The following is a 24,410-nucleotide window of genomic DNA, read 5'->3' as shown; positions in this document are numbered from 1 at the left end:
ATTGTATTTTGTGTTATTCCAATGAAAATTTGAAGCTTTTTAGCAGAGACCATAACTGCTTTTCTATGAGTGTTACGTATTATGTAGTTCATATGGAGAACGTGCCATACAGTCAACCAATGTGTTCTCCACAAAGCCTACCTTCATTATACAGTAGTCTTGAAAGAACCTCGACAGAAGTCCAAACAATAGGGGACTAACGCACTAGGACATGTACTGAAACTACGAAATAGTGGTGAGTAATCTAACGTATAAGCAATATAGGTTATGCCACGAGTTGTAACTTTTTATACTCCCACCTGACTTTGTACTTCATGTATTTATTAGCACTGATAGTGGCTAGGCACTAGCCGAAATGTAGATTTGCTTTAATAAAACCTGAAAGGAAAGGATGACTGATTCCTGTGTTCCATTACTTTGAAAGTCATATCACAGTTATTGAGTGCATCCACACCCCTAATGGAAGGTAACTTGATAGAGAGAGATATAGTTACTAGACCTCAAAAATATCTTACATGGTAGTGAGGGTGGAATTTAATTCATCTCTGTGAATGGATTATAAGAAAGTTATAACATTTTTCTCAGTTGCACTTATCATTACTCATAACACAGGTACCTGGTGAAACTCTGAAGATGGTAGCTAGTACCATCTCCACTATACTGTCCTGATTTCTTCTTCAAAATTAACAGTGGCTCCATGAAGTTTCATAAATCAACTCTTAGAGGTGTGCACCCAAATGCTGTTTCTGGAATTTGTACAACCTGGATTTTATCCAACATTCTAAATGGGTGTCATACATTGAAATTATGTTGGCTAGTGTTTTTGTTTGTTTTAGAAAATGTGTGTTAACTTTGCTGTGTAGAGTGTTACATATTTATTTCAACATTCAGTACAGCAAAGTTAAAACGCATTCTCTAAACTATATTTATGCTGTACACCTTAAAAAAAAGGCTTTGTTTATATTGGTCTTCAAGCACAATTTACATAAATTTTACTTTGAAGTATTTGGTCATTATCAAAAAAATTCATAAAACATGTATGGGATTTGTGGAAGAACAATTTTAAAAACTATCAATCAAGAGAATGACTATAGGTTCTTTAATAAAAGTGTGCAGTAGTATTAATTTCCACAACAGTAAAGTTCAAAAAGCATCCATTTCAAGACTGACCTGTCCACTAGCTGTCAATGCAAGAGAGAATTGACTGCCAGCAGCAACTTTGCGAATGCACATTCCCTGCAGTGCTTCAATGATACGCGGACGAGGCACTTTCTGTGTGTCACCGTGCCCCAACTTTCCATTTTCTGCTGAACCAAAGGACCACACTGTACGCCCATCAGCAGACAGCACAATTGTGTGAGCACTACCACAAGCCACCTGTCCAACACCAGTGAGATCTCTCACTAAGGTAGGGACACTGCGACCATTGTAGTCACCATGACCTGTGAACAACCGTGACAAAATATAACATTTCACATTTATTTGCAAATACAGTTTCATTCTCATGAAATTGAAGAAACAAAACAAAACCATTTATGATAACCAAACTCTGTGGAACATACACAAACCTGTTACAACAGGAGGCAGAACAAACAGGATCAATATTTTTGAGTGCTCACTCACCAATATTGTTTGGGCTACTCAAACATGGCTGTACAAAATTTTTTTGTGATCGAAGCACTGTAACTAATGCCAACATGAACACAAATGTTTGCTGATGTCACACTGACATCACCTCCGCTTTTCAGTATGAGCATGTGTGTCAATTGTTTATTTGTTACTGATCGTGTTGTACTTATTTTCCAGTCGCTATCTAATATCTCACACTAATTATGCAATGGCAAGGAGCATGTGTTTTTAATTGGAGATATAAAACACCAAATAACTGCACACAAATTACCATCAAATAGACAAATGCCGGAAGTTTTATTTTATAACATACGGGAAGTAAAATTAACCAGTAGTGAAAGTGCTAATCTTATGGTTTGCAATTACATTATATTTATGGAGAAAGCAAGAATTACAACATGAGCTAATCAACATTGTTCACAAAAGGTTATTAACCTGCATTCTGAGTTGAGAAAATCACAAAAATGTGTCAAGATGTGTTTAAGTGCTGTGAAGAGAAATTTATAACTAATTTCAACAATTTATTTGCTATAGCACCTGCCACTGCTCAACAAACAATCAGTTTGGATGAAGACGGGATGTTTTTACTTTGACAGAAAGAGCCAGGGCATAAAGGCTACCTAGCAGGAGTAGACTCTCTACTTGCATATAATGAAGGGGTGCAGCAGAGAAAATTGAAGGAAGAGAAAAGGCACGAGAAACTAAAGACCGCAGCATCTACTTCTACATCTTCTGCTGCACTTCATCATCATCCAAAGAATCAGATATGGAATTTTCAGCTTCAGATAAATTGACAATGATGATGGTGATTTTTTGGTATTTACTTCTGAGAATAGTTTATTGGAGAACACTGCAAGGTGCAGTACCAAGATTTTATTACTGAAAAATCAACAGCTGCCTTGGATACAAGCTAGCTTAGTGTAACAGGCTCACACACTCTTCTGGCAACAGCCGAGGTGCTTGGTCAAAATAATGAAGAGCTCTGTATTAATAAATCATCTCATCACAGAATCAGACAGAAGAAGAGAGGAGAATGGTCTGAAACAATAAAATCAGCTTTCAGGAATGATATCCCTGGGTTCTTATTGTTCACTGTGATGGTAAACTGTTGCCAGCATTGAATGTCACAAGCTCAAAAAACGAAAAACTTCCAGTAAATGCTAAACTAAGTGTATTTGATTGTAAAATAGATGGTGTAACATGTAGCCCAGACATACCAGTTTTTCATCTGAAAGAAAACTGGAAAAGTATCACTGTCAGTAGCTTTCACACTAGCAACAAGATTGTGAACTTGTTTTTTAATGAGACAGAAACTAAAGAGATGTTAGATTTTTTTGAAAGTGAATTAGATTAACCCACAGTGGGACATGATGCTGTGAACTCATGGACCTCTGTATAATGTTTTTGGGAGGAGACTTTGGGAAAAAAGCTGAAAATATAACTTCATTGTGCATTGAATCAAACAAGACGAATGGCAAGAGCAACTTAGAGCTTAAAATTTTTCCTTCTAAGATCACAACTTGAACTATCCATTGAAAATTAAAATGCTTTGACAGATGTCATTCACTTCTTTGTAAGTGTTTATGTCAACCTGTAGCTTCTGAGCAGCAGAGCTGTAAAAACTACAGACCAGGATCTCTGCTTCTTAAGAGATTTAAAATGATGTAAAAAGATGGATTCCACAATTTCGAAGCAGCTATAAGGAAATTTAGTCACAATTTGTAGTATTTATCTGAGCAGTTATCTCTCTTATAATTAATTGATGAAGTAGATGCATAAATCAAAGTTAAAATGGTATCAAGTTTGGACAGAGAGCATCTACAAATTTAAAAGAGATTATTCCTTTTTGTGGAGAGTTGAATAGAGCATTACACGGTAAGTTTAACATTATTCTGATCACCATTTATTACTGATTTTTATTCATTAATGTACATCTCCTAATTTAATCTCATGTTCATTTCAAAGAAAACATTAGTTGACTAGCGAGTCAAGTAAGGGCGAAGATCTGTTTGTTCTCTCACCTGAGGAGTATGGGCACTAGTTTTATTCAAGAATGTCCATTCAACAAGGACAACCGGCACTACACATTTAGACACTAAAGGATAGTTAAAGAGTTAAATGCTGATAATGATCTTGTTGAAAGGTGTGTTAAATTAGTGCAAGATTTTCGTGGGCTACTTACTGTAGATGAGGAGCAGAAGGAATTTTTATTGTGCTGTGTTCAACAAAACCGTAAACTGTAGCCAGAGTGCAAGAAAGAGAAAATATTCTCAAGAATACTAAACACATGCTAAAAAGCAAAAAGATATCTAATTTTGGTTTTATGCAATCCTTAATTAACTTTTACACTGACTAAGAACTACAAAACCTAAAATTCTCAATAATAAAATTCTTTGCTCAAGTCAGGATGGGCTAATGTCATCCTACTGAGATGAAATATTTTTCCAGACTAAATCTAACCAAATGGAAAACATTTACGAAGTGAGTGTAAAATTTTTCGAAAAAAAGGAAGAAGCAAAATGTGTTGTTGTTGTTGCTGTGGTCTTCAGTCCTGAGACTGGTTTGATGCAGCTCTCCATGCTACTCTATCCTGTGCAAGCTTTTTCATCTCCCTGTACCTACTGCAACCTACATCCTTCTGAATCTGCTTAGTGTATTCATCTCTTGGTCTCCCTCTACGATTTTTACCCTCCACGCTGCCCTCCAATACTAAATTGGTGATCCCTTGATGCCTCAGAACATGTCCTACCGACCGATCCCTTCTTCTGGTCAAGTTGTGCCACAAACTTCTCTCCTCCCCAATCCTATTCAATACCTCCTCATTAGTTATGTGATCTACCCATCTAATCTTCAGCATTCTTCTGTAGCACCACATTTCGAAAGCTTCTATTCTCTTCTTGTCCAAACTATTTATCGTCCATGTTTCACTTCCATACATGGCTACACTCCATACGAATACTTTCAGAAATGACTTCCTGACACTTAAATCAATACTGGATGTTAACAAATTTCTCTTCTTCAGAAACGCTTTCCTTGCCATTGCCAGCCTACATTTTATATCCTCTCTACTTCGACCATCATCAGTTATTTTGCTCCCCAAATAGCAAAACTCCTTTACTACTTTAAGTGCCTCATTTCCTAATCTAATTCCCTCAGCATCACCCGACTTAATTAGACTACATTCCATTATCCTTGTTTTGCTTTTGTTGATGTTCATCTTATATCCTCCTTTCAAGACACTGTCCATTCCATTCAACTGCTCTTCCAAGTCCTTTGCTGTCTCTGACAGAATTACAATGTCATCGGCGAACCTCAAAGTTTTTATTTCTTCTCCATGAATTTTAATACCTACTCCAAATTTTTCTTTTGTTTCCTTTACTGCTTGCTCAATATACAGATTGAACAACATCGGGGAGAGGCTACAACCCTGTCTTACTCCCTTCCCAACCACTGCTTCCCTTTCATGTCCCTCGACTCTTATAACTGCCATCTGGTTTCTGTACAAATTGTAAATAGCCTTTCGCTCCCTGTATTTTACCCCTGCCACCTTTAGAATTTGAAAGAGAGTATTCCAGTCAACATTGTCAAAAGCTTTCTCTAAGTCTACAAATGCTAGAAACGTAGGTTTGCCTTTCCTTAGTCTTTCTTCTAAGATAAGTCGTAAGGTCAGTATTGCCTCACGTGTTCCAGTGTTTCTACGGAATCCAAACTGATCTTCCCCGAGGTTGGCTTCTACTAGTTTTTCCATTCGTCTGTAAAGAATTCGTGTTAGTATTTTGCAGCTGTGACTTATTAAGCTGATAGTTCGGTAATTTTCACATCTGTCAACACCTGCTTTCTTTGGGATTGGAATTATTATATTCTTCTTGAAGTCTGAGGGTATTTCGCCTGTTTCATACATCTTGCTCACCAGATGGTAGAGTTTTGTCATGACTGGCTCTCCCAAGGCCGTCAGTAGTTCCAATGGAATATTGTCTACTCCGGGGGCCTTGTTTCGACTCAGGTCTTTCAGTGCTCTGTCAAACTCTTCACGCAGTATCGTATCTCCCATTTCATCTTCATCTACATCCTCTTCCATTTCCATAATATTGTCCTCAAGTACATCGCCCTTTTATAGACCCTCTATATACTCCTTCCACCTTTCTGCTTTCCCTTCTTTGCTTAGAACTGGGTTTCCATCTGAGCTCTTGATATTCACACAAGTCGTTCTCTTATCTCCACAGGTCTCTTTAATTTTCCTGTAGGCGGTATCTATCTTACCCCTAGTGAGATAGGCCTCTACATCCTTACAGTACTTGAAAGCCCAATGCCTTCACAAAATAATATTTCAATATCACATAGCTATGGTTTGTGACTGCTCTGTATCTGTTTTTGTACTGTTACCTCTTCAGTGATTATTTACAATATTTGTCTGAATTTTATTACCACTAAATAGCTCAGTCACTTCAAAAAATTCAAAATTGTTTATTATTTTTTTCCATCCTATTCATATGAGGCGGTTCAGAAAGTAAATGTACTGTGACTATAACAGGCTGCAGTTTTTTGAGGATTGGCAACATTGATTAGTAGAGGGGAGGGGGTCTTCTGACTAGACTGTGCATTGCAGGAACATGATAGCATGTAAACTCACATTGCTGTGACCGGTTGTGTGAAAGAGGTCGGTAAGAAATCCTGCCAAGTGTGAGCCACGTGCTGTGATCTGCTTCCTACTCGCAAAACAAATGGCACCTAACAATTTTTTGCAAATCAAAATGGTTTACACTGAAGGAGTTATGAACAGGATGAGGATGTTTCAAGTGGTGTAGGGTGTTTAGTGGAAACAGAAAAACTTTTCATAACGAACAGAGAAGTGGTAGAGATTCAATTTTGATTGATGAGTTGGTGTAAAAATCGAGGAAACTGTTCTTGAAGACTGCTGATTGACAGTGGATGAAACTTCTAAGATGTTAGTACAACTTTCCAGAAATCACTTGTACAAGACACTCATACAAACACTGGAATGCCAGAAATTGTGCGCAAGATGTGTCCCAAAACGGCTGACTGAGCAGCGCAAGAAAAATTGGGTCAATTGCACCTGTAACTTTCTTGAGTGACTTGAACTGGAAGGCGAGAATTTCCTGAACTCCACTGTGACAGGAGATGAAATGTGGGTGGCTAATTACATTCTCAAGACAAAAAGATAGCTAGCACAGTGGCATCACACTAATTCCCATCTGCCAAAAAATTGAAAACCATAATGAATGGCAAAAAAATCATGGCCTCAGTGTTTAGGACTGAAAGGGATCAATGATTTTGTGAGACCCTAAATAAACTCAAAAGGAGCATTCAAAACAAAAGGAGGGGAATGCTGACAAGAGGAATGTACATGCTGCATGACAAAACCCACCCTCACGCAGCCTCAGCCACTAGACATGGACAAAGACACATTTGTAAGGGTGCACAACAGTAAGGTCTTTAGCACCTGCGCAAAAACAGTTTGAGATGAGTGTCAGTAAAATATACAGAACAGAAAGATATAACAGCAAGTAAAACACAGGTAACAAAAGTCAGAAAACTATGTGCATACCCATACAAAATCACGGAACTAAGAATTCCGTCAGTAGTAAAACATTAACGACACAGGAAGAAAGTGGTATAAGGAGCTAAAATAAATAGAGGGCAGATCCCCTCCAATATCTGCTTCTGCTCTTGCATCACGATATAAAATGCACTCCATTAAAATATGACAGATAGAGATGTGCACACCACAAGCATTACAAAACAGGGGATCCTCTAACTGTAGTAAAAAGCTGTGTGTAAGAGGGCAGTGCCCAGTTCTAAGAGGCGTGAGGGTCAGTTCATCCTGCCTGAGAAACTGGCAGGAAGAACGCCACAGCTGGGTTGTTGACTTCACCAACCACAGCTTATTGGCCGTCACTGCCAGCCATTCCTCATCCCACAACTTCATGCACTTCCTGTGTAGTGCAGAAACGACAGCCTCCAAATGAATAAGACAATGTGCCCCATCCTGTCCTCTGCAGACCTCCTCGGCAGGCCGATCAGCCTTTTCATTTCTCCATATTCCTACATGACCTGGCACCCAGCAGAATGACACCTGCTTACCCTGTCAGTGGAGCAAGTACAGTTGGTCATATATCAGTCAGACCAACTCCTCAGCTGGGTACAGGTTCTGTACCGATTGTATAAGGCACTAAGAGAATTGGAGCAAATGAGAAACCGTTTGCCCCTAACATGACACATCTGCTCTAGTGCCTTCAGGGTCGTGTGGAGTTCTGTTGAGAAAATGGTGTACTTGTCAGGAAGGCAAATCCTGGTGACACGGTCGGGGAACACGACAGAGCAGCCACGGGAATTCCCTTGCTTGGAGCCATCAGTGTACACTATTCTGAAACCGTGATGCATACCTAAAATGTTAAAAAACAGATTGAAACATAAAATCTGATGTACAATCTTCCTAAAAATTGTCAAGTCTAAAATAAGTCTGGGCTTCCGGAGAAGCCAACGTGGAAATCTGCTCCCACTGCGATGTAAAACATGAAGACTTGCCACACCCATCTCTAGAAGACAATCCTGTGCATGAATCCCTTAGGGCCTCATTGCCTGTTGCCAGTTACGAAAAAGCCTTTCCAGTGGAGGCTAAGCAATGGTACAGTAGGTGGATGTGTATGGTGTGGACAGTGTTTTATACATCTGGCACACCGTAAGTAGTCGTCGCTTGACATGAACTGACGGTTCAATAGCCTGTGCACAGAGGCTTGATATGGGGCTTGTTCTGAATGCCCCAGAGGCCAACTGAATCCCTTCACGGTGCACCACATCCAACATCTGCAAACAAGGGGGTCTTGCAGACTCCTACACCGTGCAGCTATAATCGAGCTGAGATCACACAAATGCCCTGCAAAACCAGAGCAGACAAGTCCTGTCTGCTCCCTATGTACTGTGGCTAAGACATTTTAAAATACTTAAAGCCTTAAGCGACCGTTTCTTCAGGTCCTTCAGATGTGGTAACCATGTAAGCTTAAATATCAAAAATGAGGCCCAGAAACCTTACTGTGTCTTTAAAAGTAAGGACCATGTCTCTCATCGTCAACTCAGGAAAGTTTAAAATGGAAGGAGAATGGTTAAAACACACACACACACACACACACAGACAGACTTCTTGGTGGGAAACTTAAAAACCATCCTTCTGCATCCATTCATCCAAATATCGAAGAGTTGGTTCCAACTAACGTGTTATCATTGCAAGACCTGAAGAACAAAACACAGAGAAGTCATCCACAAACAAAGAACACTGGACAGGACTTTTCACTATGGACATAATGCTATTAATAGCTATGGCAAAGACTGTCACACTTAAAATGCTGTCTTGAGGGACACCTTTCTCCTGCTCAAAGCGATCAAACAGGATGTCACTGACTTGGTATCTAAAATACAGTGGTGGGAGAAAGGACTGAATAAAAATGGGAATACAACCACAAAAACCCCATTCATGAACCTGCTCCTTGATAAGATGCCTCCAAGTAGTATCGTAGGCCTTCTTGATGTCAAAAAATATACCTAGAAGGTGATGCCAGCATAGGGAAGTCTGTTAGGTAGCCACCTCCAGGAGGGCCAGGTTATCAAAGATGGAGCGATACCTCCTGAACCCACACTGAAAGCGACTAAGGAGTTGTCTGGATTCTAAGATACAGACAAGGCAGCAGTTGACCCTCCACTCCAAGGTCTTTACCATGCAGCTAGTGAGAGCAATACTATGGTAAATACTTGAGCATGTACGGTCTTTCCCAGGTTTTAAAAGAGGAATAAAAATTGCCCTACACCATAAGCCGGGAAAATGACCTGATGCCCAAATGGCATTAAAAAGTGCAAGGAGGATATCTTTGTTTCACCTTGTGAGGTGCGGCAGCATATTGTAATGGATCCTGTCATGACCAGACGATGTGTAACGAGCTGCAGACAATGCAGAATCCAGATCCCACATAGAAAACGGGCAGTTGCCATCTGCATCAGAGGTGGACCGGAAGTCCAAACTACACCTCTCAGCAAGCACTCTATGGTGCTGGAAACCTTGATCCTGACTGGCTGCTGCAGTAACTGTGGCAAAATACGCTGCCATAGTCTGGGCAATGATTTGCAGATTGGTTTGGAAAATGCTGTTCCCGATTAGAGCAGCCATGGGGTACTGCCTCCTCTCCCAGAAATTCTCTCGATGATCTCCCACACAATGGAACTTATGGTGGAACGATTAATGGTGTTCAGAAATTGTTGCCACGACCTCTTCTTGCTCTCTCGAATAATTCAGTGACACTTTGCCCTCACCACCTGAAACGCTGCAAAGATTCTCTGTAGTTGGCCGACACTTCAACCTGCACAGAGCCACATGCCTGGTCCTGATTGCAGAGTGGCATTCGGCATTCCACCAAGGGACAGGCTGCCTCTTCTGTTGTCTGGCAGACTGTGGAATGGATGCTTCAGCGGCGTGGTGAATCATTTTGGTAATAAATCCACCCATGCCTTGATATTTGCACAATGTTCGAACTGGGGCAATTGGCTATAAAAGTGTCCAGTTGGTTCCATCGAGCATCCATCATGGTGGTTTCCTTTCAGGTTCCACCCCACCTGGCACGTGAATCCAGATTGGGAAGTGATCACTTCTGTTCCAGTCATCGACCACTTCCCATTGAGCAATGTGAGGAAGAGCTGGAGAGAAAAGCGAGAGATCAATGGCACAGAATGACCCAGTTGCTGTGCAGAAGTGAGTGCTCTGTCCCACATTTAGCAAGTATGCGCATGATGACACGAGAAGCCTCTAAATTACTCTACCCCTGGGGCAGGCTGCTGCAGAACCCCAAAGCATATTGTCTGCATTAAAATCGCCGCAGAGAATGAAGGGATTGGGGGGGGGGAGCTGTTACTAAGGTCAGTTAGGGCCTCTTCATTGAGTGCATCATGTGGGAGCAAGTAAAGGGACCACATTGTCAATGGATGATGCATGTGCACTGATACAGTAACTGCTCATAAAGTCACTGTTTATGTGAGAGAGGCGAGGAGCGGTAGTCGGTACTGATGAAAATACCTACGCCTCCTCTGGCTCTCTCTCCACTCCTTTTTGTGAAGTACATAGCCTTGTAGCTCAGGGCTGTATGATTGATGGAAATAAATCTCCTGGAGACATAGACACAGTGGTCTACCCTGAGATAAGGGATGGAATTGCTCCACATGCATCCTGAACCCCTGCAAGTTCCACTGTAGGATGGGAGCCATTTCATCGACGTGGTGTTAATTTACCCCTATCTTTGCACTGTGGAGGTGAAGCACATGTAGAGTGAGGGGGAGTGGAGGGGCTCCCTGGATCCAAGGCATCTAACTCCATGATGTCCTCCTCACCAGTCAGATGTGAACGAATGATCTCTGATGGTGCTCAAGACAGCTTTTGACCGAAACATCATGAACCTTTCCCTGCACCCTGTCTCTTCGACAATGAGGGGGGAAATGGGGTGTTGAGAAACACTCTGCTTGTTGTGTGCCTTCTTGACACTCACAACGGATCTGTTGCTGGTCTTTTCTGCGGTGACTACTTGGAATGCTATATCTTTACTTGTTTTGCCTTTGCACATACACATGCAAGTAAAGGTGCTGGTGGTGGATGGTTGTACACTGGACGAAGTCTGCATCGAGGCATTGACCTTAGGAACAGGTTTCTGCACCATGGAAGCATAATAATTGGTAAAGATGGGAGGTTCTACATCTACATTCACCCAACGGTGTGTGCCGGAGGGCACTTTACGTGCCACTGTCATTACCTCCCTTTTCTGTTCCAGTCGCATATGGTTCGCGGGAAGAACTGTGGTGTCACCGCCAGACACCACACTTGCTAGGTGGTAGATTAAATCGGCCGCGGTCCATTTAGTACATGTCGGACCCGCGTGTCGCCACTGTGTGATCGCAGACCTAGCGCCACCACAAGGCAGGTCTCGTGATACGAACAAGCACTCGCCCCAGTTGTACGGACGACCTAGCTAGCGACTAGATGTACGAAGCCTTTCTCTCTCATTAGCCGAGAGACAGAATAGCCTTCAGCTAAGTTAATGGCTACGAACTAGCAAGGCGCCATTAGCCTTACAGTGATTGTAATTAAAGTCTCCTGTGTATAGTCAAGAGCGATGTACCACAATGATTGATTAAAGATAAGTATTAATCCAGCTACGTACTTTTCTTCATAGCATTAATTACGTAGCCTGTTCCAGTACTTCACGCCCATCTGCGTTAGTCTAGCGTGCATTTTCAGCCACCTCGATCTACAAGGTGTTGGCCCAGCTGCCAACACATCACATGGCGACGAGTCTACAAAGGATCTGGTGTTTTACTTTGCTCTGATTTATTTGTGTCATGGCTTCGCCACATTCGCCAGATGTACTGTCCGAATTTTATCGCTTGCAGAATCAGCAGACGCAGGCGTTATTGGATGCCCTTGGACTGCTCGTCCAGGGTCAATGTGCCATTCAAACCGATGCGGCCGCCGCCGCTTCACCGGTACCGCAGCCACAACCTGCCGTTGCACCACCATTTCGAAGTTTTCATGAAACCCACGAGACTTGGCGGAAATGGTCCCGCCAGTTTGCCTTCCACCTCGCCGCCTACAGAATTCAAGGTAATGAGCGGCAGCCGTTTTTGCTTTCTTGTGTCGGTGTGTCCACCTACCGTGTGATAGTGAAATTGTTTCCCCGACGCGACGTAGCAACTCTGTCCTACGAGGAAATTTTGTCTGCTTTAGATGCCTACTTCAAAGAAACAGTTAATGTGGTTGCAAAACGGTATACGTTTTTTCGTACAAAACGTACGGCCGGTCAAAATAATAGGGAGTGGTTGGCAACATTGGAAGGACTTACTAGGGACTGTGCCTTTGACTGTGACTGTGGTCTTTCTTATTCAGATACAATGGTACGTGATGCAATTGCACAGAACGTTTCTGATGTTCGTATACGGGAGCAAATTTTGAAACTTGTTAATCCCTCCCTTCAACAAGTGATAGACATATTGGATAGACAAGACACACTTGACTGTGCTCAGGAATCTTTTGAAACTTCGCCAGCAGTGTGTAACATTAACCGGCCCGCCGGGCGAGCTGCGCGGCCCGGTCAACTGCCATCGCACAAACAAACGCAGCTGCCGCCGCGCTCTAAGCCACGTGTGCCGCGCCAACCCACAAATGCAGTGAAATCATGCCCGCGGTGTGCTACTAGACATTCGCGTGAACATTGCCCGTCACGCCAAGCTATTTGCTTTTTCTGTAATAGGAAAGGACATGTTCAAAGTGTTTGCCAGAAAAAGCTCCGATCAGACAATCACAATCATTCCAGGCCCTTTGCTTCGCGCCGGAATCGAACCAAGGACACTCAGGCCCGTGGACCTTCGCCCATGGACATTCATGTAGTTAATTCCACTTCGTCCAGTGCTACTTTCTCTAACAGTGACTGTGTTCGTCCCACAAACACTGTGCGTCGACGTCGCCGGAAATCACGTCAATTAGCAAGTGATTCTGTACAAGTGTCTGTTCAAACTGCACAGAACAGTCGCTCTTGTCGTCAGCAGGACAATAAACTTTTTGTGGACTTAGACTTTGAAGGCAAAGTGATACCGTTCCAGCTCGATACCGGAGCTGCAGTTTCATTGCTCAATCACGACACGTACAAACAACTGGGCGCACCTCCGTTGCGTGCCGCAAAGGTTCAGTTAAAAAGTTATTCCGGACAGACAATTCCTGTGTCAGGACAGTGCACTCTTTTTGCAACATTTAAAGGACAAACAAAACTTGTGTCATTTTATGTTCTTCGTTCTTCTTCTGCAGTGAACTTGTTTGTCTTAGATTTATTTCAGTTGTTTAACATGTCTATTGTAAATCAGGTCCTATCAGTGAATCAGACTGTGCCTTCAGACAGTGTTTCTCGCTTATGTGACGAATTTGCAGACATTTTTGCCCCGGGCTTAGGTTGCGCTAAAAACTATGAAGCACATTTGGAACTGAAGGTCAACGCGCAACCGAAATTTTTCAGAGCGCGCAATGTCCCTCACGCATTGCGTCATGAGGTCGCACGAACATTGAACAATGTAGAATCACAAGGTATGAGTGAATGTGCGCAATGCCTCTTCTCTTTCAGCTCCGCTTCATCGCTTACGCCGTGCAGGTGTTCCGTTTCTCTGGACGACGGAATGCGAACGCGCTGTTCGCCAGTTGAAATCGGCGTTGCTTTCTAATACTTGCCTCACGCCTTTCGATCCCCAGAAACCCCTTTTGTTGATGGTAGATGCATCGGATTTCGGGATCGGTGCTGTCCTTGCTCACAAAGTTGGCTCGCATGATCGCCCTATTGCCTTTGCGTCCAAATTGCTCTCGTCTGCGCAAAGAAATTATTCCCAGATAGAGAAAGAAGCTTTGGCTCTCGTGTTTGGTGTTACTAAGTTCCATGATTTCTTGTATGGTCGTCATTTTACCATCATCACAGACCACAAACCTTTGACATCGCTTTTTCATCCGACCAAGCCTGTACCTCCACGTACAGCGCAGAAATTCATTCGCTGGTCTATTTTTCTCTCGCAGTACCGCTACGATATCTTGTATCGGTCCACTGCTAAGCATGGCAACGCTGATGCGTTGTCCCTTTGCCTGTTGCTGAGGATAAAGCATTCGATTCTTCTGAACTTGCTTGCATGTTCATTGATTCGGAAACGGATGAAGTGGTCGAATCGTTTCCGATTGATTTTCGTCGTGTAGCTACAGCCACAGCTGCTGACCCTGTCCTTGCTACTGTTTTGCGTTTTGTTGCTACGCAATGGCCTTTGTCAAAGTCTCGGATCGAGGATCTGTTGGTTCGCTGATTTTTTGCTCACAAGGAGAGACTTTTTGTTCGACGTGGTGTTTTGTTGTTGCGTTCTGATAATGATCAGTCCCGAGTCGTGGTCCCACGTTCGTTACAGTCCTCTGTCTTACGGCTTCTTCACCAAGGACATTGGGGTATAGTGCGAACGAAACAACTTGCTCGTCAGCACTGTACTTGGTTCGGAATCGATGCTGCGATTACGAATATGTGTTCTTCTTGCATGGCGTGTGCCGAACAACAATCCGCACCGCCGCGGAAAGTCTTTGCATGGCCAAAAGCCACTTCCCCTTGGCAACGCTTGCACATTGATTTTGCTGGTCCATTCTGGAATGCTCGATGGTTGGTTCTGGTCGACGCCTTCAGTAATTTTCCTTTTGTTGTCCGGATGTCTTCCACGACGTCCTCCGCCACCATCCAAGCGTTGTCTGCTATCTTTTGCATTGAAGGTCTTCCGCAGACTATTGTTTCCGACAATGGCCCACAGTTCAGGTCCGCAGAATTTCAGTCATTCTGCCAGGCCAATGGTATTCAACATCTGACATCCGCGCCGTTTTCGCCTCAGTCAAACGGTGCCGCTGAACGATTGGTCCGGACTTTCAAGTCACAGATGTTGAAATTGAAAGAGTCGCATTCTCGGGAGGACACATTGTTGCTCTTTTTGTCCTCGTATCGCTCTCAGCCCCGCGATGGTCGCTCGCCGGCTGAGTGGCTCCATGGTCGTCCTCATCGCACCTTGATGTCTTTGCTGCATCCGCCGCATCAGGTTCCTTTGCAGCGTCAGACTCCTGCTTTTGCTCCAGGCGACGTTGTTTTTTTATCGCAACTATCGAGGTTCACGGCGTTGGCTCGCAGGGCGCATTCTTCGCTGCCTCAGCCGCGCGATGTATTTGGTTTTGGGGGCCTCTGGTGAGGTGCGTCGACATCTCAATCAGCTGCGCCTCTGTCGTCGCACGGGTTCTGCCGCTCCCCGTCTGCTTTCAGCGACGGTGCTGTCCGGTCAGCGCCCTGGGGACCCATCTACTGGCTCGCCTCATCCCCAGGTGTTACCGACGATGCCTTCCATTTTGCCCCATGGGGACGCGCTGCCGCTGCTGCCGCCGCCGCCGCCGGTTCTCCCGCCGGCGCTGCCCGCATTCGACGCTTCGCTGCAGCCGCCAGGCGCCTCCCAGGGTCACGCACCGCCGATCGCTTCCCGTGACCAGCTGTCCTCCGCCATGGAACTCCCGCCCGCTCCGGACCACATGACGTCATCGCGCGTCGGCTACCCCGACGCAATGGAGGTCGACCCTTCGGCCCCTCCTGTTTCTTTACGGGCGCATACACCGCATGTTGACGTGCACTCTGGACTAGGTTTTCAGGCGTTTCCTAGCTCCCTCGGACCGAATGGCCGGGTGCGGGTGGCACAGCCTCGCTTGTTGTTAGGCTCCCCACCTCATCGCATACGTCAACATGGGGTCCTCCCCACGGCGGGCGGAAGCCTTATAACACGACCGTTCGCCGATTTGCGGGGGAGGAATGTGGTGTCACCGCCAGACACCACACTTGCTAGGTGGTAGATTAAATCGGCCGCGGTCCATTTAGTACATGTCGGACCCGCGTGTCGCCACTGTGTGATCGCAGACCTAGCGCCACCACAAGGCAGGTCTCGTGATACGAACAAGCACTCGCCCCAGTTGTACGGACGACCTAGCTAGCAACTAGATGTACGAAGCCTTTCTCTCTCATTAGCCGAGAGACAGAATAGCCTTCAGCTAAGTTAATGGCTACGAATTAGCAAGGCGCCATTAGCCTTACAGTGATTGTAATTAAAGTCTCCTGTGTATAGTCAAGAGCGATGTACCACAATGATTGATTAAAGATAAGTATTAATCCAGCTACGTACTTTTCTTCATAGCATTAATTATGGAGCCTGTTCCAGTACTTCACGCCCGTCTGCGTTAGTCTAGCGTGCATTTTCAGCCACCTCGATCTACAAGGTGTTGGCCCAGCTGCCGACACATCAAGAACGACTGTTGGAAAGCCTCCGTGTGCACTCGAATCTCTCTAATTTTACATTCGTGATCGCCTCGGGAGGTATAAGTAGGGGGAAGCAATATATTCAATACCTCATCCAGAAACGCACCCTCTCAAAACCTGGACAGCAAGCTACACCACGATGCAGAGCGTCTCTCTTGCAGAGTCTGCCACTTGAGTTTGCTAAACACCTCTGTAACGCTATCACGCTTACCAAATAACCCTGTGACAAAACGTGTCGGTCTTCTTTCGACCTTCTCTATCTCCTCCGTCAACCCGATCTGGTACGGATCCAACACTGATGAGCAATACTCAAGTATAGGTCGAACGAGTGTTTTGTAAGCCACCTCCTTTGTTGATGGACTAGATTTTCTAAGGACTCTCCCAATTAATCTCAACCTGGTACCCACCTTACCAACAATCAATTTTATATGATCATTCCACTTCAAATCATTCCGTACGCATACTCCCAGATACTTTACAGAAGTAACAGCTACCAGTGTTTGTTCCGCTATCGTATAATCATACAATAAAGGGTCCTTCTTTCTATGTATTCGCAATACATTACATTTGTCTATGTTAAGGGTCAGTTGCCACTCCCTGCACCAAGTGCCTATCCGCTGTAGATCTTCCACCATTTCGCTACAATTTTCTAATGCTGCGACTTCTCTGTATACTACAGCATCATCTGCGAAAAGCGAAAAGGTTTCGTCGCCTTATATTCCTTTTTGGCCTCAGCATAGGGGATCCGCTTGGTAACTTTTAGGTTCTGAATTTTTTGTTCCTCTGCAAAAACAGAACAGTCTTAGCTCCCAGAGCAGTTAACACGGACTGCTGTAGATGGACAGTGAATCCCAGGTTCATGGGGTGCCTTTCCACACTTCCCACAAGTCCCAGCCCCGCAACTCAGCACTGTGTAACCAAAATGCTGGCACTAAGTCAGAGGAAACCTGCCATGATGTGACCAGGCATCGTTGGAGAATTGAAGGTCACAATGAAGGTGGCTGTCTTCTCAATTTCTCCGTTATTCCTAAGCATCTTTTGCTCTACATCCACTATCCCCTGTAATGCCCATTCCTGTTTAAGTACAGCTATGTCGATATCCATAATGTCTCGGCATGTGACCACACCCCTGCTAGAGTTAAGGGAGTTGCAGTTCAACAGTTACATCATATTCACACAATTTTTTGGTCTTCGTAAGTAGTTCCACCTGCTTTGTCCTGTTAGTCTCGACCAGTAGGGAATCATTCTGCAGCCGCTTAAGAGACTTCAGACTTCCAGCAAGTTCTTCCAAGTCTTTATGGATATATGGATATAGAAGGGGGACACTTTTTCAAATGTCCCCTTCTTCCTCCTAGTAACCAAAAACACATTTTGATTTATGACTCCTTGAGCCCTGTTACTATAATTCAACTGATGCAGGTTACCAGGAGGACTAGCCACCCTCACTCGTTTGGAGGATTGGGTGTGAATACTCACAGGCAGTACACCCTTCCCACTGGGAGGAGAAGATGGCGATTTTGAGGGATCCATCTCGGTCCCACAAGCAGCTAGGGAAACAAGGGTCCACTCACACAGAGCCTCACATGCCTGAGTAAGCCTTATACAACTGAGGTGTAGCAGGTTCCCCAGAGGTTGCCTGCTAACGACTGTTCCACCTCAACAGCCATGCATCTCATCAGCGAGCCGCGCACTTTGAGATTGAGGGGTTTTTTATAGAGATTTATAAACTTCTAACAAGGATAAGATATGGTCTCCATTCTAGAGCCAATTGTAGACATCTCTTTAGATTGATGGCCTCGCAGTATATTTACCTCTGTATGAGGTTTGTTGTGAAGAATCAGTCCAAGTTTGAAAATAGCAGTAACATTCATGAATATAATGCCATAAGGACTTACACTATCATCCACTCAGCTTTAATACAGCAAAGAAACATGTGAAGTATTCAGTGATAAAAAATTTTCACCACCTATCTAGTGACGTAAAGAAGAAAGGAAGATAAGAGTTTAACGCCATGATGACAATGCGGACATTAGAGGCAGAGCACAAGCTCAAATTATGAAAGGATCGGGAAGAAAACCAGCCATGCCATTTTCAAAGGAACTATCCTAGCATTTACCTGTGGTGATTTCGGGAAATCACAGAAAACCTAAGCATCAATGGCTGGATGTGATTAGAACCTGAATGTGAGTCCAGTGTGCTAATCACTGTGTCACCTCACTCGGTGCAGTGTAGAGAATTTAATAGATAGTAAAATTAACACAAAATGAAATGATTTCTGCATGATAATACCTTCTAGTCCACAGGTGAATTATTGAATATAAAAAGTAATTTAAAACAATTATGTGAATGTCTTTCTTTTCACAGAGGAAGTGTACTATAACTGTAAGTTGACTCATTCAACATTGTAATGAAATGTTGCAATTATGATCCATACAACATGCAAAGAACTAAAATTACTGAACAGAATTATACAAAACAAGAAAAGGTCAGGCTTCAGCTGAAACCTTGGACCTTGAGAGATACTACATGTAATTATTTTCCACTTGAATGATGACTGATAGCTTAATGCAGGACTCTCTCCTGTCAACACCTTTGTTTACTTCAAAGAGATACGATTTTAAGCGTTTTGTGGATTTCTGATTTTGTAATTTACTTAAAAATATATAGTGAATAACTCAATCAAATGCAAACAATGGAAAATCTAGGGTGGAATAACAACAATATTATGGAAAGAACACACTCCTACTCATCATATAGAGGAGATGTTCAGCTGCAGACAGGTACATCAAAAAGACTACCAAACACATAAGCTTTTTGCCGGAAGGCCCTTTCCTGAAACAGACAACATACACTCACACATTCATGGAAATGCAACTCACGCACAATCATTGTCTCTGGCTACTGAGGCCAGACTGCGAGCAACTGCACGACTGGGAGAGGGGGAGGGGGGGGGGGGGAGAGAGAGAAGGGTTATGGAGGTAGCTGGGGCAGGAAGGGGGAGGGAGAGCCGGGCATGAGTGGGGGTTGGTAAAGTGCTGTTTTAGGATGAGGTGGAGAGAGGGTAGAGCAGCTAGGTGCAGTTGAGAAGGAAGGAAGTAAAAAGACTGTGGATGCCGTTGGGGAATAGAAGGCTGTGGAATGGGAACAGGGAAAGGAATAGGTGAGTGAAGGACAATGGCTAACAAAGGTTAAAGCCAGGAGGGTTATGGGAACTTAGGATATATTGGAGGGATAATTCCCTCCTGCGCAATTCAGAAAAGCTGGTGTTGATAGGAAGGATACAGATGGCACAGGCTGTGAAACAGTAATTAAAATGAAGAATGTTGTGATGGGCAACATGCTCAGCAATTAGGTGGTCCAATTGTTTCTTGGCCAGAGTTTGTCAGTGGCCTTTCATGCCGACAGACAGCTTGTTGGTTATCATGTCCACACACAACGAAGCACAGTGGCTGCAACTTAGCTAGTTCTTCACATGACTGGTTTCACAGGTAGCGCTGCCTTTGATGAGATAGGTGATGCTTGTGACTAGATTGGAGTAGCTGGTAGTGTACATTTCTTACATCTAGGTGTATTACAGGGATATGACTCATGAGGCAAGGGGTTGGGAGCAGGGTCTGTGTGGACGAGCATATTGTGTAGGTTTGGTGGGCGATGGAATACCATGTGGGAGTAATGGGCAGGGCAGTGTATAGGAGATTCCTCATTTCAGTGCATGACAAGAGGTAGTCGAAAACCTGGCAGAGAATGTGACTCCGCTGTGTTGAACACTGCAGGGCAGTTTTTGTACACAGGCTACCATCTGAAGGTTTGAAAATGGACACAGGTGTCCGAAACTAGTCACCTTTAAGAAATAAAAAAGATGCTTCTCAGCGCAACTTATGATGGAATTACAACCATTTATTTCAATTATAAAACGAGATGTGCAAGTTCGTAATCTGGATTACTTTTTTTTTGTTGGTGGGAGAGGGGGTGGAGGGGGGGGGGGGACATTTTCATGTAAGGTAAAGACTTTGTTAATAAATGTGTTGCAGTTTTCATTTATGTCACAAATACTGCCTGCATCACTCCAGTTCATGTCTTTGAGGAGTTTCCCACAATAATCAATTTCTGGCTTACTGACTATCCTCCTGAACTCTTATTTAGCAGATTTTGTAACCCAATTAGTATTAACATTTACTGACACAAACAGCAAGCCACAATTTGAGAGGTCATTGACTATTGGTTTTGTAATATTATTTTGTTCATTAGACTTTGCTATAAAGATATTATCAACAGCTGTTTTAGAACAATTTGCTACCCTGGATGGAGAGTTACAGCAGGAATAAAATTGAAAGATAATGATGCTGGCTGCAATAATTTCTCATACCTGGAAGAGTTTTTAAGAAACTATTGTTATAATCATCACCAACCATTAGTTTTTCATTTTTTTATTGTTAAATAGGCAAACAGACTTTGAAGTGATTTGTGAACAGATTAAAATTTCGTGTAGGTACTCAATATACACTTGCTCTTCAGTTTCTTTTTCAAACTGGCTGTTTGTTTCAAACCTTTTCCTTCTGTCCTCCCTGCCCTAAAAAGAAAGTGCTCCTCTAACACCTGTAACTTCTGGTATTCTACCACTCTTAAAGGTGCCCCCCCCCCCTTCTCCCTAATGGGTTTCCGCCAACAGCCAAGCTAGTTTTGCCCTACCTTTCATGTTGAGGAGGAGGCCATGCCTAGTATAATGACATCTACTGATAATTATATATAACCCTGCAACTGACAAAACCAGCTGTTCCTGGCAGAAGTATTTAAATTAGGTCAATCATGGTGGCTCAGAATAGATAAAAATTCAACAATGGTACATGTCAGTGTTGTATGCTTTGGTGAATTCTTCACAAAGAGATCCTAATCCTCTGTCACATGACTCAGACTAGCACTAGACCAAAACAAAAATGGTGACACACAATTCTGATGCCAGTTCATCCTGCAAAAGTTGGTCTACACATCTAGCATAGTAACAACCTAACAACAAAACTGTTTCTCTTTACTGACTACCCTGCATTCCTACTTTTCAATTTCTTACTTAAAGTCTGCTGTCTCCTGTCTGCACCTAGACTTCCCCGAGTTCTTCAATTTCTAACCAAAACAACAGGTCAAACTAGTTCTCACATTTACCAAAGAATTTTTGAATTAAGACTCATGTCTGTGAATTTCCTACCTGGCTTTATCCTTCTCCCCTCTGACCCTGTTCAGATCTTCCATACGCTCATCTAATTCGGACTGAAATACAGAATTATCATTTCTTGTTCACCAGCTTCCTATATATACAGCATATCATGCAAAACTAATGAAGATCCTCATTTACTTTCCCATTTCTATTAGCAATAAGCACCCAATGGAAAAACCAGGCCCTTTCCAGCTATGGTTAGCAATTTGCTGAATAAAACAAATTACAATTTCCACTACCTTACACAAATGCAAACTACATAGTAATGGAATATGCTCTATGTAATTATGCTGAAAAAAAAAACAAAAAAACAATTAAACAAAAATGTCCTCTGTATACTGCACTATATCAAATGGAAAGTTTACAACTAGTGTGTTTTACCAGTGAGACACAGAATTTAATGCAAAAATCATTCACTAATTGAGTGTTGCTCAGTAAGCAATGTGGTGATGCATGTTGGGTTGGGGGGTTGTTTTGGGGAAAGAGACCAGACAGCGAGGTCATCGGTCTCATCGGATTAGGGAAGGATGGGGAAGGAAGTCGGCCGTGCCCTTTGAAAGGAACCATCCCGGCATTTGCCTGGAGCGATTTAGGGAAATCACGGAAAACCTAAATCAGGATGGCCGGACGCGGGATTGAACCGTCGTCCTCCCGAATGCGAGTCCAGTGTCTAACCACTGCGCCACCTCGCTCGGTGCATGTTGAGATTCATTAGGAGAAGAAAAATAAAAAAGGATCAATAGTGGAAGATGTAATTACTACCATAATTGAACCGAATTGGAGGTGAGCAAGACATGTTATCAGGAATATGGATGGTAGATGAACCAAGTTCTTTGATAGATTCCAAGGGATAAAAAAAAAAGAGACCATGATGTCAACCCAATGGAAACTGTGTAGGTGACATTAAAAACATATAGAAGCTGCACAGGTACATATTTCTGAAACTGTGAAGCAAGGAGAAGTCTAGAGCAGACCTTTATCCACCAGTGGCTGCTGCTGCTGCTGCTGGTGGTGGTGGTGGTGGTGGTGGTGATTGTGATTATAAGCATAATGTTGGAAATGCTTATCTCAACATTATATAGCCACAAGTGATACAGAACACACCATGCCATACTCACCCAAGCGCCCATGGTCTCCTTCACCCCATGTGTATAGCTCCCCTTCCTCTGTTACAGCTGCACTGTGTCTATATCCAGCATGTATATACTTCACAATCTTTGCTGCAAATGGTCCGGTTATTAGTAATGGTTGCTTCTGAGTGGTGCTATTACCATGCCCAAGTTTCCCATAATCACCTAATGATGAGGAAAGGAATTCATTGGAAACAGATATGACACACAAATATAAATCCATAATGCAGAACTAATAACAGACAGAATATCAGAATTGCAGTTCCACTATAATTTTGACTCACCATCACCCCAACTGTACACTTTTCCATCATCTGTAAGGGCCAATGAGTGTCCGTCACTCCCTTTTGAAGAGGATACTTTCCTTACAATCCCATCTATTGCAACCCTCTTTGGTGTACATTGGTTGTTTGAGTCGCCTAGACCCAGCCGTCCATAGCTCCCTTTCCCACAAGCACTTAGTGTGCCATTTGTATGGATAATGAAAGAGCAATATTGTCCTGCCTCAACCTGTACAGCGTAAGATAAGAAGCCAAGTTATTTCAAATGACTAAACTGTGAATATTTACTGAGTAATCGTAATTATTTTGTCTATGTTTCACTATGAGTTGTAGTAACACAGACACACAAAATGAAAGGAATGTGCAGTTCACCTCCCCCCAATATATGAGCAAAATAAGTACTGAATCTTTACGGTATATGGATTAAGCACTTTTGTCAACTTAACTAACTTTTTTAAGCTGGACATGTAACTCTTTCATGAAAAAGTGCATGACGCATAGTGGAAAAATTGCATCATAAGCCTCTGCAGTTGCCACAACTTTGTACAACAAAATTATGCACAGTCAGTAATAACCTTATGCTTGGTTTTCTTAATTAAAGTAAATTAACATAATTAATTTATGAAACCTATCTATGACGTTATTGAACACCAGTCAGTTACAGCTGTATGAGAATTAAAATTAATTACCTTAGATACCAATGAATTAATACAAGAAAATGGAATGGCATACAGTTAAGCTGCGGAACAAAAAAAAGTAATAATTTGACAATTAACACAGTATCATTATAAGCTCGCATCTCACCTATTCTACTGCATGAATGTCTTTTTTATTAGGTCTCTCTCTCTCTCTCTCTCTCTCTCTCTCTCTCTCTCTCTCACACACACACACACACACACACACACACACACACACACACACACACAAATATAAAGGTAGCTCAGTTGAAAGATCAGAGGAAGGTAAGGGCACACCACCTCCAATAGGACCATGTGTAGCAGAATACTGCAGTGTTCAAAGCAGTTTTACATTACATTTACAGAAGGAGAAGATTAGTGTTTAACGTCCCATCAACAACGAGGTCATTAGAGGTGGAGCACAAGCTCGGATTAGGGAAGGATAGGGAAGGAAATTGGCTGTGCCCTTTCAAAGGAACCACCCTGGCATTTGTCTGAAGTGATTTAGGGAAATCACAGAAAACCTAAATCAGGGTTGCTGGATGTGGGTTTGAACCATTGTCCTCCGAAATGAGAGTCTAGTATGCTAA

The 24,410-nt window shown here is 43.1% G+C and overlaps 1 protein-coding gene across 1 annotated transcript in view; it reads right to left on the bottom strand.

Moving 5' to 3' along the window:
• The window catches only part of LOC124804616 (probable E3 ubiquitin-protein ligase HERC1), a 790,356-nt gene that overhangs the window by 689,625 nt on the left and 76,321 nt on the right, over nt 1-24,410 (bottom strand). The window contains exons 6-8 of the mRNA XM_047264817.1: nt 23,147-23,372; nt 22,851-23,027; nt 1,171-1,442 (exon numbers count right to left, since the gene is read on the bottom strand). Of these exons, the coding sequence (XP_047120773.1) occupies nt 1,171-1,442; nt 22,851-23,027; nt 23,147-23,372 (675 nt within the window). The remainder of the gene's footprint in view (nt 1-1,170; nt 1,443-22,850; nt 23,028-23,146; nt 23,373-24,410) is intronic.

Source organism: Schistocerca piceifrons, chromosome 7 (genome assembly GCF_021461385.2).
Source record: "Schistocerca piceifrons isolate TAMUIC-IGC-003096 chromosome 7, iqSchPice1.1, whole genome shotgun sequence".
In the NCBI taxonomy this organism is placed as follows: Eukaryota; Metazoa; Arthropoda; class Insecta; order Orthoptera; family Acrididae; genus Schistocerca; species Schistocerca piceifrons.
This window is presented reverse-complemented; position numbering and strand designations above follow the sequence as displayed.